Source organism: Apteryx rowi, unplaced genomic scaffold (assembly GCF_003343035.1).
Source record: "Apteryx rowi isolate R43461 unplaced genomic scaffold, aptRow1 scaffold_32, whole genome shotgun sequence".
Lineage (NCBI taxonomy): Eukaryota > Metazoa > Chordata > Aves > Apterygiformes > Apterygidae > Apteryx > Apteryx rowi.
The window spans coordinates 1114364-1128397 of NW_020449641.1; the positions used below are offsets into that span (position 1 = coordinate 1114364).

General features: G+C 37.4%; 1 protein-coding gene across 1 annotated transcript in view; it reads left to right on the forward strand.

The window, feature by feature from the left end:
- The first annotated feature begins 343 nt into the window (after nucleotides 1-343).
- The window catches only part of LOC112968566, a 33588-nt gene continuing 19897 nt past the window's right edge, over nucleotides 344-14034 (forward strand). The window contains exons 1-11 of the mRNA XM_026070996.1: nucleotides 344-439; nucleotides 2103-2265; nucleotides 3070-3219; nucleotides 4106-4266; nucleotides 6498-6674; nucleotides 7184-7325; nucleotides 8806-8993; nucleotides 10064-10205; nucleotides 10763-10937; nucleotides 12270-12415; nucleotides 13682-13788. Coding sequence (XP_025926781.1) covers nucleotides 404-439; nucleotides 2103-2265; nucleotides 3070-3219; nucleotides 4106-4266; nucleotides 6498-6674; nucleotides 7184-7325; nucleotides 8806-8993; nucleotides 10064-10205; nucleotides 10763-10937; nucleotides 12270-12415; nucleotides 13682-13788 — 1587 coding nt within the window. The 5' untranslated portion in view covers nucleotides 344-403. The remainder of the gene's footprint in view (nucleotides 440-2102; nucleotides 2266-3069; nucleotides 3220-4105; nucleotides 4267-6497; nucleotides 6675-7183; nucleotides 7326-8805; nucleotides 8994-10063; nucleotides 10206-10762; nucleotides 10938-12269; nucleotides 12416-13681; nucleotides 13789-14034) is intronic.

The following is a 14034-nucleotide window of genomic DNA, read 5'->3' on the forward strand; positions in this document are numbered from 1 at the left end:
TTTGGTCTCCCTTGAAAGGCCACACCTGTCAGATTTGTAGCTGTAATGTAATAGATTGATAACATATATGCTTAAAAATAAGCATTAACACTTCATTCTCTGGAATCAGGAAGTATACAGAAGTGATGGAAAGGATTGAGAAACACAGAAGCTTGAACATCTTTTTTTCTTTTTAGGGAGGTACCAGCAAAGCAAAATAAACTGGATTTATCCTCTATGTATACAGAAGCTTTTCAGACACAAGGTAGTCTTCTAAATCAGAAGTGAAACGTTAACAGTGAGTGTGGCACTCGTACTTTTTGCTGCGTCTCTGCTGTTTGTGCAGTTTCTGAAACTGCAATGGATACGAAGACAATTTCCTCCTGGACCAACTCCGTATCCCTTCTTTGGAAATCTGCTGCAGATGAACTTCCAAATTCATCATGAGTTCCTTAAAAAAGTATGTATTTTCAGGCAGATGATTAATGGACTCATAAGCTGATTGAAGAATGAATATAAATTTGATAACATAGTCTTCTTTTGAATGCTAAGGAAGGATTTATTCTAAACTGTGTAAATATGACAATTGATGAGGATCATTAAATAGTCTGTTTCTTGGTCTGAAATTTGCCAACTTACTATGAAACATGCCATTGAAACCTTAGGTGCATGTGAATAAAATAATATTGATGCTAATACTTCTGTCTTATGAATAGGAAAAAGATACATTTTAAAACAGAGATTTTCATATTGTGGAGAATTTCAGATGTTTGCCTTTTGACTGTTGTCACACTGGCAGCTTCTAGATTTCCCAAGAAATAGTGGTGAATGTATGTGTGCTTTCAGTATAGAAAGGATGATTTTTTTATGCTTACTGAACAGATTTTTAAAAGAGGTTTTAATAAATTTTTGATGACTTACGATTTGATTGGATTTTCAAAAGAGACCTCAGTCTGCTGAGCTTGGCTGAGCTTTTAAGCAGCTGAACTAATTCATTATGTGCCTACACTGAAATGAACTCTTTTCTATGTCCAGTTGTAATGCAGAGCACTTCTAGAAATTTTATCCTAATGTTTTATATTCCTAAAATGTATATTAGGCATTTAACATTTAAATCTGTGAGTAATAGCACCTCACTTTCCCTCCTCGTTCTCAGCCTGCTTTTTCTTCTGGTTCTTCCCTGTCCTGCCAGCTCTCTTCTCCTGACTTGTGTATTGCAAGGTGAGGTAATATAACTCACAACACAAAATTATACACAGTGCATGTTGTGATTTCTTTTATTTTTGATCTCCCAAACCTCAAGAACAGTATTGCTCATTCCAAGATTTCAAAAGCCATGAATTAGTCCCTCCAAAAGTGAAATTCAACCTTAGATAGATACCAAATCTGCAAGCCCATGACATAAATCCTTGCTTAACACATGTATCTGCTCCCTCTTAATTGTTCACAGGCAGCAAAATTTTGTATTCCTCTAGTCCTGCAGCTCTTAGGATGTCGTGGCAGCTCCCCACTCTTCCCCTTTCCCAACAGCCCACTGCCCCACAGACTTGCTACTTTGACCTACACTCTTGCAGTTCCCTCAGCCTTGTATTCTCCTGCTTTTACTATTCCAGCTCCTGATTCTCCAGCCAGGGAAAGGGCTGTTCTACCTGCTTAGGGATGGCTGTGTGCACTGCATAATGGAGACAAGGCTGTCACAGCTGAGGTAGAAAGGAGAGGAGACTCCTGCTTTACCCACCTATTCAGATGTTTTTTTCTACACTTACCACACAAAGGGGAACCTGTAGATGGTTCATGTAAAAGTCATGCGTGTTGTCTTACAAACATGTAAGATTTCATCTGTAATGAGTATGACTTGTAAGACATGCAATAAATAACATTACAGATGTTAGCAGTATTGGATGTATGGTGTTTTAGGAACATCCTGCTCTTTAATAATCCTGCTCTTTTTAAATAAAAATCTGGCTTCAAGATGTACTATATTTAAGAAATGGATTTGATACTCTCTTTTCAAGGTCAGGTACCACTGGGGCACCTACCAAGGGAAAAGAATAGGTTTACTATGTTTGATTTAAATATGCAGGTTCTCACCCATGTTTTTCTGATGCTGCTTTGTTCTACAGATGGCCAAAACTCATGGCGATGTTTTCACATTATGGCTTTCAAACATTCCTGTCATTGTCCTGCAAGGGTTCCAGGCAGTGAAGGAGGGTCTGACTGCCCATGCTGAAGAGGTTGCTGGAAGGCCAACAAGCGTGATCTTTGACTTGTTGACTGGTGGAAATGGTAATTATTATTTTCACAGATTCTTTTCTCATGTGCTCCATCCCTGTTTTTGGAAACTGATTTAGAACCTCAAAATGTGTAACTTGCAGTGGAATGAAGGTAAATATTTGGTGAGTTTTCGTGAATCATCACTTTTAGATGAGTACTATCTGAACAGTAATGGCAGAACATAGCTATTGTAAGAGTTCCTATACAGGAGCTAGATGACTAGAAGAGAGGAGGGGAAAGAGGAATGCTACAGAACTGCATACAAAAAAACCCCAGAAAAACTGGAATGACTAATGCTTCAAAGAAGCTTCTCTACTAGGTCAAATACTGATGTGATGTATTAGTGGATATAGATATGTTGGTGCTATAGATACATTGGTGATATACAGAAGGGACTGCACCTCAGCACCTGCCTGTAGTTTCTTGAACACAGAACTTTCTTTACTCTACCTCGCCTTCCAAAACAGGAATATCTAAATCTTTCTTAGGTTTGAGTCATTTTTAAATGTCAAACTAAGTGCAAATTGTGACATGATAGAAAAACAGAATATGGCTGATATATTTTAACAAATACATTTGGAAAACAAGCATAATTTCTAGTGAGTATCTAACACCAATGTGAACTTTTCAACTCCTGAACTTACACCCACTTATCTGATTTCTGAAGATGACTCCAATTCATATTATTTTGTGTCACAGAAAGTGAGGAAAACTGATAAGATTTATTTTGCAAATGGGAGATTATATGAAGATATAGCCCTTACTGTATATGTTATTTTGCATTTAATAAATATTGTTGATTCATTATAATCCTAGGTGTTATGTTCTCTAATGGTCATCTCTGGAAGCAACAGAGGCGCTTTGGAACCGTAACAATGAGGAAAATGGGAGTAGGGAAAAAAGACCAGGAGTACCGACTACAAGAGGAGGCCCATCAGCTGGTGGAATACTTACAGAAAACAAATGGTATGTGCTTTTTAGTAATGCTTGTACTTCTTGTGCAAGTCAGTCTGTGCAATGGGTGTAGCAGTGCTGACTGATTTTGCTCAGGAATGGGTCACCTTTAGCTTTTGAAATTACTTATTTGATTACTTAAAATGCGTTAAAAGAGTACATGTGGAGCTGAGTCTCAAGAGCCTGTATCTTATGAGCTGTGTGAGACATTTCCTTGCAGAAGTGCTACATGTAAAACCCGACAGTATGGATTTAGACTCCATGGTCCCTGTCTGTTAGTATTATCACTTCTTAGCCAGTTCTACATTACTTATGGTCACAGAATCAGGGTAACAGCAAACACTAACACCCCATATTCCTCTACAGAAAAGAAAAACAAGGCGCAAAAGATAGAAAGTTTTGGCGAAGGCTGCACAATCCCATGGCTCTGCTCTGTCAAGAGCAGTGAAAAAAGCTGACCTCGTGCGGCTTGTGGCTACGTCTTTAGTTAGAGCAAGTTTGCACTGCTGAAGAGTGGGGTGAACTTATAGGTACTCTCAATTATTCTGTTATTCAGGTGTAAGAGATCCCTTTTAAATTCAGTTACTCATTCATGCACTGTCTCAGCTCACCATTTCTCTATCTGGAGTATTGTCAAACACAAGATCTACTGATGCCAAGGTTTTGTGAAATCTGAGTATTTTTGTCACTAATTTTGCTGTTCCTATAGGCAGTCTCCTCTTTTCTGAATGATGTTTTTTTTTAGGTATCTGAAGTTACATTTTACTTGAGTTTTTTGCTGGTAAATTGCAATTTTCCATGCAGCAATCTAATTAACATCAGAAGTGTTTGATAAAATGTTGTCTTTCTGTTCAGGGGGAAAAGCAGGAACAGTAAGTGCTATTCACTGTGTTTACAGGAGAACCTCTGGACCCCACTATGCCTGTTGTTCATGCTGTCGCAAATGTGATTTGTGCTGTGATTTTCGGACATCGCTTCTCCATAGAAGATGAACATTTTCAGCGCTTGATCAAAGCCACTGATGATATAATAGCATTTGGGAACAGCATCTTTTTTTTTGTGAGGAAAATTATTATTTGTGTCTTTCTTTTATATGGACAGACAATGAAAAAGGCAACTTTCTAGATGGTTTTATAACAAAAATAAATATGAATGCACCTGGAATTGCTGGAGTATGTTTCAGAATAGTACTTCCAGAAGCCTAGTTCAGAACTTATTTCAATTTCTTATGCCTCATCATAGCATAGAAATCACACATATCGGAGAAATCAAATCTCTGGTGGAAAGGGATGGAAACCCATAGGGTTGCTATGTATTTAGTAGATGTATGAAGGATTTTCTTGCAAAAGCACTATCTGTACAACTCCAGTGTTTGAAACTATAACTGAAACTCAATGGCAAAATACAGGCAAAAAATAACTGAAAAGCTCTGAAATAGGCTTATTTTAAATTTTCTCTGATAAAGTGACTTTACTATATGAAATCATGTGACAGTCAATAACTATCAAAAGAGTAACATGGCCCTTAACTGCTTCCTTCACCACTGTTTTTTAACCTTGTAGAAGCTTAAATAGAGCAACTGTTTTGCACAAAGGTAACATGTGAAATTGCTTAATAGTGGGACCTTGCTATAGTTTTTATACCACTTTTGTACCACTGTACCACCTCTGCGAATCCTTATGAGAATTCAGTAATGCTCACTGGAAGTTGCTCTCCATTAGTTGCTGGATGATGCTTGCCTCTGTGCAAGACAGCAGTTCCCAACTTCAGAGTTGGTCCAATGAACAGAAGAATTTCCTGTCTTGCCTCCGTGTGACGTTGTGGCTGCTGCTGCAAACATCATGGAACAGACTGCCTCAGAAAAGGGCAATTTTATCATTAACAATTTATGAATGGAAACCACAATACTGTGTATAGCCAAGAAGTCAATATACTCACTAGAGAGGTAGTCAGCTTCTTCAGAACTTGCTGGAACGCAGCCAGCGTGCATGATTTTCCACTTTTTTTCCATCTCTTACTAACTGAAAATTGCTGTAATAGAGCATTCTGGTCCTAGAGAATCTGAGGACTAATTTGATACTTTTGGTAAAAAATCAAAATCCTTATAATTTTTCTCCCAGAAGATGTAGGTGGAATGATTGTTAAGCTATCATCTAATCAGGGTAAATTCAGGATCATTTATTTCTGAACTACTCTCAGTAGATATTTGTATAGCTTGTTCTTCACAGCTATATTAATGGAGTGTCCACAGCCAACCAAAGCATTATAGTCCAATGTTTAATTCTATCCTGCTCTCTATAGTGCTTTCATAATGATGTAAAATCATTTAATAATTGCCTGTTCTAATTTATTTTCCTGGTAAGTGGACAGATAGCTGTAAGCAAAATTAGGCAATGGGACAAAGAAAAAACAAATCAGGAATCTAAATACCTTTGTGGGAAGATGTACATTTGTAATCTAGCTGCCATTTAAATAGGTGAGCCCAGCAGTTATAACCTAATGCATAATTTAAGCTGAAGGCTGAAGGGTTAGTTCTGCCATCTGGAAGGACACTGTGCAATCTATAAAGGGAACAAACAAAAGGAAACAAAGCAAAGGAATGGAATTAGTCAGTGTAAAAAGTATTTTGTCTTTGTACTGCAGAGATGCATTTTTATAATGGTATAAGTGAAAGAATTTGAGTAGGTTAACAAAAATGAATAAATAATAGGGAATCTATGTGACGATATATTTTTAGATCATAAAGTTGTTTTGCATATCACACAGATGTCATATGTTTGATTATGCTTCTTGTCAAAGAGAAGACATATTTGAGTGAAGTCCCCATGCATTCAATATCCTATAATAAAATACTAAGAAATCTGGGTTTGGATATTTCTATTTTCATTTGAGCAGATCAGTCCAAGAAACTGAGCCTGAATCTATTTTTTAGTGATGAGCGAGCAATGATACTGTTGGATAAACTGAGAATAGGGGCATTTCTCTATACGTTGTCTTCACTACTGAGGTTCAGCCTAGTCAGGAACTGGGGTACAGAGGAACCTCATTTATCCTTCATATATCATATTGGAAAATATGTAACATAAAACTAAGGGAAATTCTACTTCAGGAAAAATGGGATTAAGAAAGGTTTTAATGGATCACTGGATAGGCCTTCAATGTAATGATGAAGATATAGTAATCAGAGTCTTTCTTTCACTTCTTCCATTACCCACAGGCCTATGTTAGGATTCAAATTTAGTTTGCTAATCTCAATAGTGCACCACATCTCTTAAATCTCTCTTCTATAGGTATATGAACTGTTTCCCTGGTTTGCAAGCCATTTCCTAGCATCATGCAAGATGACCCTGTCTGGCCTAAATTTTATGAACGCTTTAATAGCAAAAGAGATTGAAAGACACAAAGAAAAAGGAAAAACAGATGAAAATCAAGATTTTATTGATTTCTATTTGGATCAGATAGCCAAAGTGAGTATCTCTGCTTTCAACTCCTCTTTGACTCCATTGCACAGCTTGGGATTTTAAGTGCTACTATGATTATCATAGTATCTAATACCAATTAAGAAATACACAATTTCTTCCTAGAAAAGTTTATAGATGGATGAATTTTAAAAAAAGCTGAAGCTGTTCTATGGCAGCAGGAGGAAGAGGAAATAATAATGTAAGAGGATTTACAGTAGATTACCTATAACCAAGATAATAAAGATCTGCATATGATAAGATAGAGGGAGAAATGACTATTGTGATGGGACTTGCAGCGAGAGTAGAAAGTAGATAAGCTCACTAGTTGTCACTGCTGAAGAACAAAATGTGCGTAAAGATGGGATAAATTTACGATTAAAAAATTTTTTTGTATTATTCAAAAAGCTTTATTTTCTAGTTCTCTTTTTTTTTTTATTTTGAATAGTATCAGTATATATTCTTGTGATGCACTTTTTTGTGTGCCTTAACCTCATCTTTTTGATTCATATCTGCAGACTAAAGGAGATGCTGATGCTACATATGATGAAGAAAACTTGTCTCAGACTATTTTGGACCTCTTTCTGGCAGGTGTAGAAACTACAGCCACCACTTTGCGTTGGGCATTGCTTTATATGGTAGTTTATCCAGATATTCAAGGTGAGCACACCCAAACAGTTCTGCAACTTTTTAGAAATTATAAAGGCTCAAATATTAGTAGAGCTTGTTCAAAGAATAGTAGAGGCGCTAATTAGTAGCTGATGAATCAGGTGAACTGCATCATGTGTCCATTTCTTGCTGTATCTTTCCTAACATGGAGGCTAGTCATTTTAGGTGTCCCTTTTGGGAGATCTAGTTGTAATGTAGGGTGTGATTCATCTGATCAAATGGAGGACTCTACTTTAGGATAAGGTAAGTCTTACCCTTCCCCCACCACTGACAATATTGATTAGACTTCTACCGAGCACAAAATGGAGTCCTCAGGTGGCTACTCAAGGTATAGACCACCCTCTTTGACCCATGACTGCTACTCTTTGATGTGCTCCAAGTTCTTTGCAGTAGAAATCATGTCAATGCAGTGGGAGGTTGTTAATGTGTGTTTATTCCATGAAACTTAAAACCTCATATATATATATATATATATATAGTTACAGAGATTTAAAAAAAGATTGGGATGAGAAGCTGAAGCTGTGTGCTTTTAATAATGATATTCACAGAAAAAAGATATAGCTTGGCAGGGTAAAAATAAGTGGAAAGGAAGAACCAGAGTGTGCAGGATAAAAAAAGATTAAAAGGTGTATAAATCACTCCAAAGGCCTCGCATTTGAGAGTCTCAGATAAGCTGGGGACTGGGTGCACAAGGAGACTGGCAAGAGGAGAGTGGTAGGAGTAGTAAGGAGAAAGGATCTTCCATTATTATTACTAAAACACTCTTCAAAAACCTAAAATTTGAGCCTGGATTGCATATATCTAATTGATTTTCACAACATGATCTGTCTACCTCTCAGGATATATTAAGACAATCACAAGTTTCCTGATGCATAGGGTCAATCTAATTGCAGTGATAAAGGTTGTAGTATTAATCAAACTATTACTATTTCAGCTCAGATTTTAAGTACAAAAATAGCGTCCTTGAGAAAAACTCATTTGTGGAAACGTTTCCCCAGGCAAATAATTACAGGATAGTAATTACACCATCTATAGAGGACAAGCAAAATCTATGTGGTTCTGGGTGGAGAACAATTGCTGACCAGTTACTAAAATGATCTCCTAATACATGATTAATATTTTATTTTATGCTTTGCTCCCAGCATGTAACAATAAATAATAATAAAAGCCTTTTTTATAAATTACCCCAGAGCAGTATATGCAACAGGAGCCTAAATGTCCTTATAAAAGGACTTTGTCTCCTACTATTACTTTTAAAATACTACTTGGATATGCAACCTATAAACAAATTCAGTGTCAAATTTTATCTAGGTCGCCTGTATGAGAATTTGAAGGGATTCTTATTTTTATAAAATAAAAATTTCATTTTGTTGGGTGTTCTTTTTACTGTGAAAAGTAATAGGAAAAATGATGAATATAGAGCTTATAAAGATTGCTTGTTGTATATTTAAAGATGAATATTTCTCCTTAGAGAAAGTCCAGAAGGAGCTGGACACTGTTCTGGGTCGCTCCCATTTAATTTGCTATGAGGACAGAAAGAAGGTGCCCTATACAAATGCTGTAATTCATGAGATCCAGCGATACAGTAATATTATCTTAATTGCCCTTCCCAGAAAGAGTGTGAAGGACACAGAGCTGCTGGGATTTCATATTCCAAAGGTACAAATATGCTTTTTATTTGAATATCTGATTTTTAAATCTTTTAAAAACTGTTTTAATGTATTTTTTTAACTACTGAAGCCACCTTAGCTAGTGATTCCCAAAACACTATTCTTTTTTAGTTTCTTTTGTTTTAATTGCTCCTTTAGTTGAAAAGCATCAATACCTACAAACCGCCAAAGCACTGACATCAATAGGTCTCTGGTATGAAGTTATGAAGAACTTATGAAGTTTCATCTAGAAAGCCTTTTGAAGGCTTTTCTGAACGGGAAGATGAACTCTTGTGTCCTCACACTGCCCCTAAGATATGACCGTCTCTAAAGCTGGCCTATTACAAGGAAATGTGCACCTTGTCTTTACTAATAGTAGCTTCCTAGATCATGACTTCTGCTAGTAGAGAACCTGGAAATGGTGACTGGAAATAAGCAAATCAATTTGCAGCAAGCTCAGGTCTGTCCCTTGTCAAATGGGCTTATCAGCTTGTGAACAGAGACAGTCCAAAAATGGAAAAAATAGTTTTACTGCAAAACTTGGAAATCTGAAATTATTTTCACGTCACAAAGTTTCAAATACAGTATCTTGCAACTAAAGTATTTTTGAGTTTTGTAACTGAAAGATACATTGGAATTTATTTCTAAATATTCTCCTATAATTGCTCCTCATTTAGTTTCATTTTTATTCCTTTTTTTCTGGATCTTCTCAAAGCAGGTCTAGGGCTGCAGAAATTACAATATAACAAAGCAGAAAAATTAAATTCTTACCCATGATATTCTGTAAGTCAAAAGCTGCATAAGTATTAAAAATACAGTGGCAAAAGAAAAAATAAAAACATCACATTTTAACAAGGTAAAAATAAAGCTATAGACATTTATTTTATTGAATTTATTGGTGGCAAATAACAAAGGAAAAGAAGAAATCATAACATTCTCAAAAGTTTAAACTTCTTATGAAATGTTTCAAAGCTTGATCTCATTTTGAAAGATGAGACTTTAATTAGGTTTTTCAATTGTTTGCTTGTGTGATGAATATGAACTGTAAGACAGAATTGAAGTAGCTGCTCCTTTTTCCAGGACACTGCAATTTTATCCAATATTGACTCTGTTCTGTCTGATCCCAAAAAATGGGAGACACCTCATCAGTTCAATCCAGGCCACTTTCTGGATGAAGATGGAAACTTTGTAAATAGAGAAGCATTCTTACCATTCTCAATAGGTAAGTGCACTAAACAGGGATTTATTTATTCCATGTGATAGTAACTTAAAATTCATTCATTTCTCAACATGAACTGGGGAAGCATCTATAAGTAGGTATATAAACACATTCCACTGTTTTAAAGACCTCCAGGAAGAGAAAAGTTCAATTGTATGTGAAAAGTTAGGAAGAGAAGGAATGATAAACAGAAAAGTTTCTTTTAGAAGAGAGATCCAGTTATGAAAATAGTAGCAGCAAAATTCATAGTGCTAATAAGCCCATAAATATAAACTATGCAACCTTGGCAGTCATTTCTACAGTGTTCTTTCTGCCTCCTGTAAATACAGTTGAAAACTTTCAGAGTGGAAATACAAGCATCTTTTCAGTTCTGAATCATTAAATGACAAATTCAGTTAATTATAGGGGAAAATGACAAAGTGTGCAGAAAGCAAGCAAGCAAACAAAAAACCCTTAGCTGTTTGAGAATAAATGGTGTTTCTTCTGAAGACTACAAGCAAGTTAGAAAGTGAGGTATGATAGAAAGCCTTAGCTGATTGCCTTTTTCTGTATTTTTACAGGGCACCGTGTATGCATGGGGGAGCTGCTGGCAAGGATGGAGCTCTTTATTGTCTTTTCCACCTTGTTACAAGCATTCAGGTTCATCCTGCCAGAAGGAGTGAAAGAAGTCAACACAAAATTTGTTTTTGGGACCACAATGAAGCCAGCTCCGCACCAGCTCTGTGCCATTCCTCGGTAGGCAATGGTGCCCCACAGATTCAGGGAGTACTTGCTCTGCAAGATTGTTTATGCATGTGAATTGCTCTTTGCATGTCTTAAGATTTTTGCTTTTCTTATCTCAGTGTTAATGTCGGTCACTACCCTGACAGACACTTTTCAAATAGTTGCATTCTGAGGATTGTACCTACAAAGAGTTAATCTTTCATTCTTGTATTCTACTTGGAGAATCTTGGTAAAATTCTGCTAATGCATAACAAATAAAGACATAAAGAAAACAATTAGAACTGGGCCTTATTTATTGCTAACTGGAAACAGGATTAATACAGAAAGAATTTAAAGCAAAGGCTATAAATTAGAAGTCTCTGGATTAAAGATTGGTGCATTCTTTCTCATAAGCCACAGTTGCATTTGGGGAGATAGGTTTATAGGCCTTTCAGACTGTTTCAGGATATTAGTGGGAGGAGAGGTTTAAAAAAAAAAAAAAAAAAAAGCTCTTAGGAGAAGCTTTTAAGTGAAGCAGAAAATATTCTCTGAGGTAACTACATTTCCTTAGACTGATCAGGTTCATCATTATGCAAGCTTGCTGTGCAACTCTATCATTACCACCTGGCAAGACAGTTCAGGGTTTTACCCACTAAAATGGGTGGTATTTCAGCCCTTGGGATGAAAATAAAGGAATGTCTTTGTCAGGTCAGGTGTGGAGAGCCTTTCATAATACAGGGAAGGAGCTGTGCACTGCAAGACAAATGACTGCAGTGAGGAGACAGAAAGTGATGATAAATTGTTCTTTTTATGCTCCCAGTGGTTGACAGCAACATGAGAACATGCCTTTTTCATGACAGATGGTCTCTCTGGTGGTGTTTGCCCCAAATCTTTCAATAATTTATTCAGTTTCATTTATTCTTTTCAGTTATTTAATTGATTCTTTATCAGAGTTAGCTGACTTGACACCAGTCAGTGTAAATTAGCATCTCACCAGCAATAAGAGATTTGGCACTATTAAAGACTTCTTGAAGCCCCTTATGAGCATGGTCATTAAGTACCTGGCAAAGGTGGCTATTCAACTTTTCACCGGTTCAGTTACTGACAGTTAACAAGGAATTTTTTGACAGCATTGGGAGTATGTTTTTCTTGTATGAGATACAAAGTGGATATTGTATGCCCACATTTGAAGGATTATTTTTATACGCTGATTAAGCTGACAGTGCTTTCTGGAGGATTAAAGTCATTATCATCTATATTTGTTTTAAGCACCTCTTCAGATCTTGTATTCTAAAGAACCCCGTTTAACAGATAAAGGTGTGTGAAATCACTAATCTGCATACAAGATGTAACCTGGGTTGCCAGCATGTTCCCCACAGGATTACCTTTATGGGTCAGTGAAATTCTTTTCTCCACTGTGGGCTGGATGGCAGCATATCCAGATAGGTGGGAGACTGGTGTGAAGTCCCTCCATGCTGGAACTGCAAACGTCTCTCCCTCAGTAACTGCATGTAGGTAAGAGGGTGCCTCATTTGTATCCAGGTGGACATCAGGAAGAGTCAATAACAGCAGCAGTTCCTTGCCTTTAGCACCAATGTTAGCATCACTTAATCCTAAAGTATAGCTGGCAGACACCATTGAGGAGCTGCTGCTGCTGGCTGCATCTAGTTATTATGAAGAAAATGGAGCCTATGCAAACTCATTAATACATTCTCCATCAAATAAAGCAAGATGAATCCCATGCCTTAGATTGCTTCTTTTCCAGGGTGAGAGAACCATGTTCCAGGCACCGTTTGTTAAGTGTCTACTGAACTCAAAATAGGTGAGGTTTGAATCTGTCAAGTGTCAGCTAATGTTTCTATCCCCACCCCTGCAACAGCTTGGTTTCCTCCAGAACCTCCTTTCTCCCGACGATTCCGTCTCACCTCTCCCAAGTGTTCTGTTATCTCTGCAGTCTCTACCATCCTTGCAACCTTCCCATTTTCTCCCCATCCTAATTTTTCTGCTACTCGCTTTTGTCCTGGAGTGCCAGGCTCTCTCTTGGCTACTCTTCCACCGGATGTCATTTAGTTTCATGAGCTGGTAGAGAGAATAAGGTCACTCTCACTGTCCTAGAAGGGCTAATAACAGTTGCTAAAATTACAGTTTTGAGCCCAGCCTCTAGATAAGCTATTGGGGTCCTTTAAGAATTAATGATTTTTTCTTTTCAGATTCTTTTTAATCTGCCTTGAATATTTGAGCCTTAAGGATCTGAGCAGATTACAAAATATTCCAAGGTATGCTGGAATGTAATCCTTATGGTGTCACCTAATATGAGATAAAAACATAACTGCATACTCTTACGCTGTAGTCATCTGTGGCAAGTGCCTGCTCATACTCCCTAGGGAAAACTACATGTGTCAGATTAAATGCAAACATTTCCAAATGTGAAGTTCAGCTTTGAACATGCTTGCCATGCAAGCTGTATGTGTTGTGGCTCTAAAGGAAGCTCTGCTCCCGTTTTAGGAAGGAGAGAAGAGGGTGAAATGTCACTATTTCAGCTATCTTCAGCCCTTTCCTAGGGTTAAGAAACAAATCAAGGAATAAAATAATCTAAAGGACAATCTTTGCCTTGGGGCATTCTTTTTCAGAGCCACTTCCCTGGCTGTGTTTTTGGGTGCCTGCTGAAGGACAGTAGCTAATTGAAGTTACTACAAAAATCATGCAGGCTTCATCTTTCTGCCTTCAGGAGCTGGTGCTATTTGCAGAAGGGCACGGAGCAGAGAGGGCCTAACAACTCAAGGTTTTCCAACTTGCCTGCCTTGTCTGGGCTGGAAGGGGATGGAGTCTCCACCAAGCAGAGTTCAGAAGGTGCAGGACTGAGGAGGAATGGACATATAAGAAGGTACTGGCCATCCTATTCCCTGCAGACCACTCTACTCTCTTTTCCCTGCCTGTATCTTGTCTGTAGTATCCACTTCAAGTCTTTTGCTTGTTCTGCCTTTCTGCTTTCAATTTTTGTTCCCAGTTTGGCTGCATTTGGTGTCATTCTTTGCCTCAAAGGCTGGTGTGAGCTTTCAGAGGACCAAGCGCACTTTGTGTGTGCTGTAGTGAATCCAAATTAGGATTGAAGTACCTTGTGATATTTCCC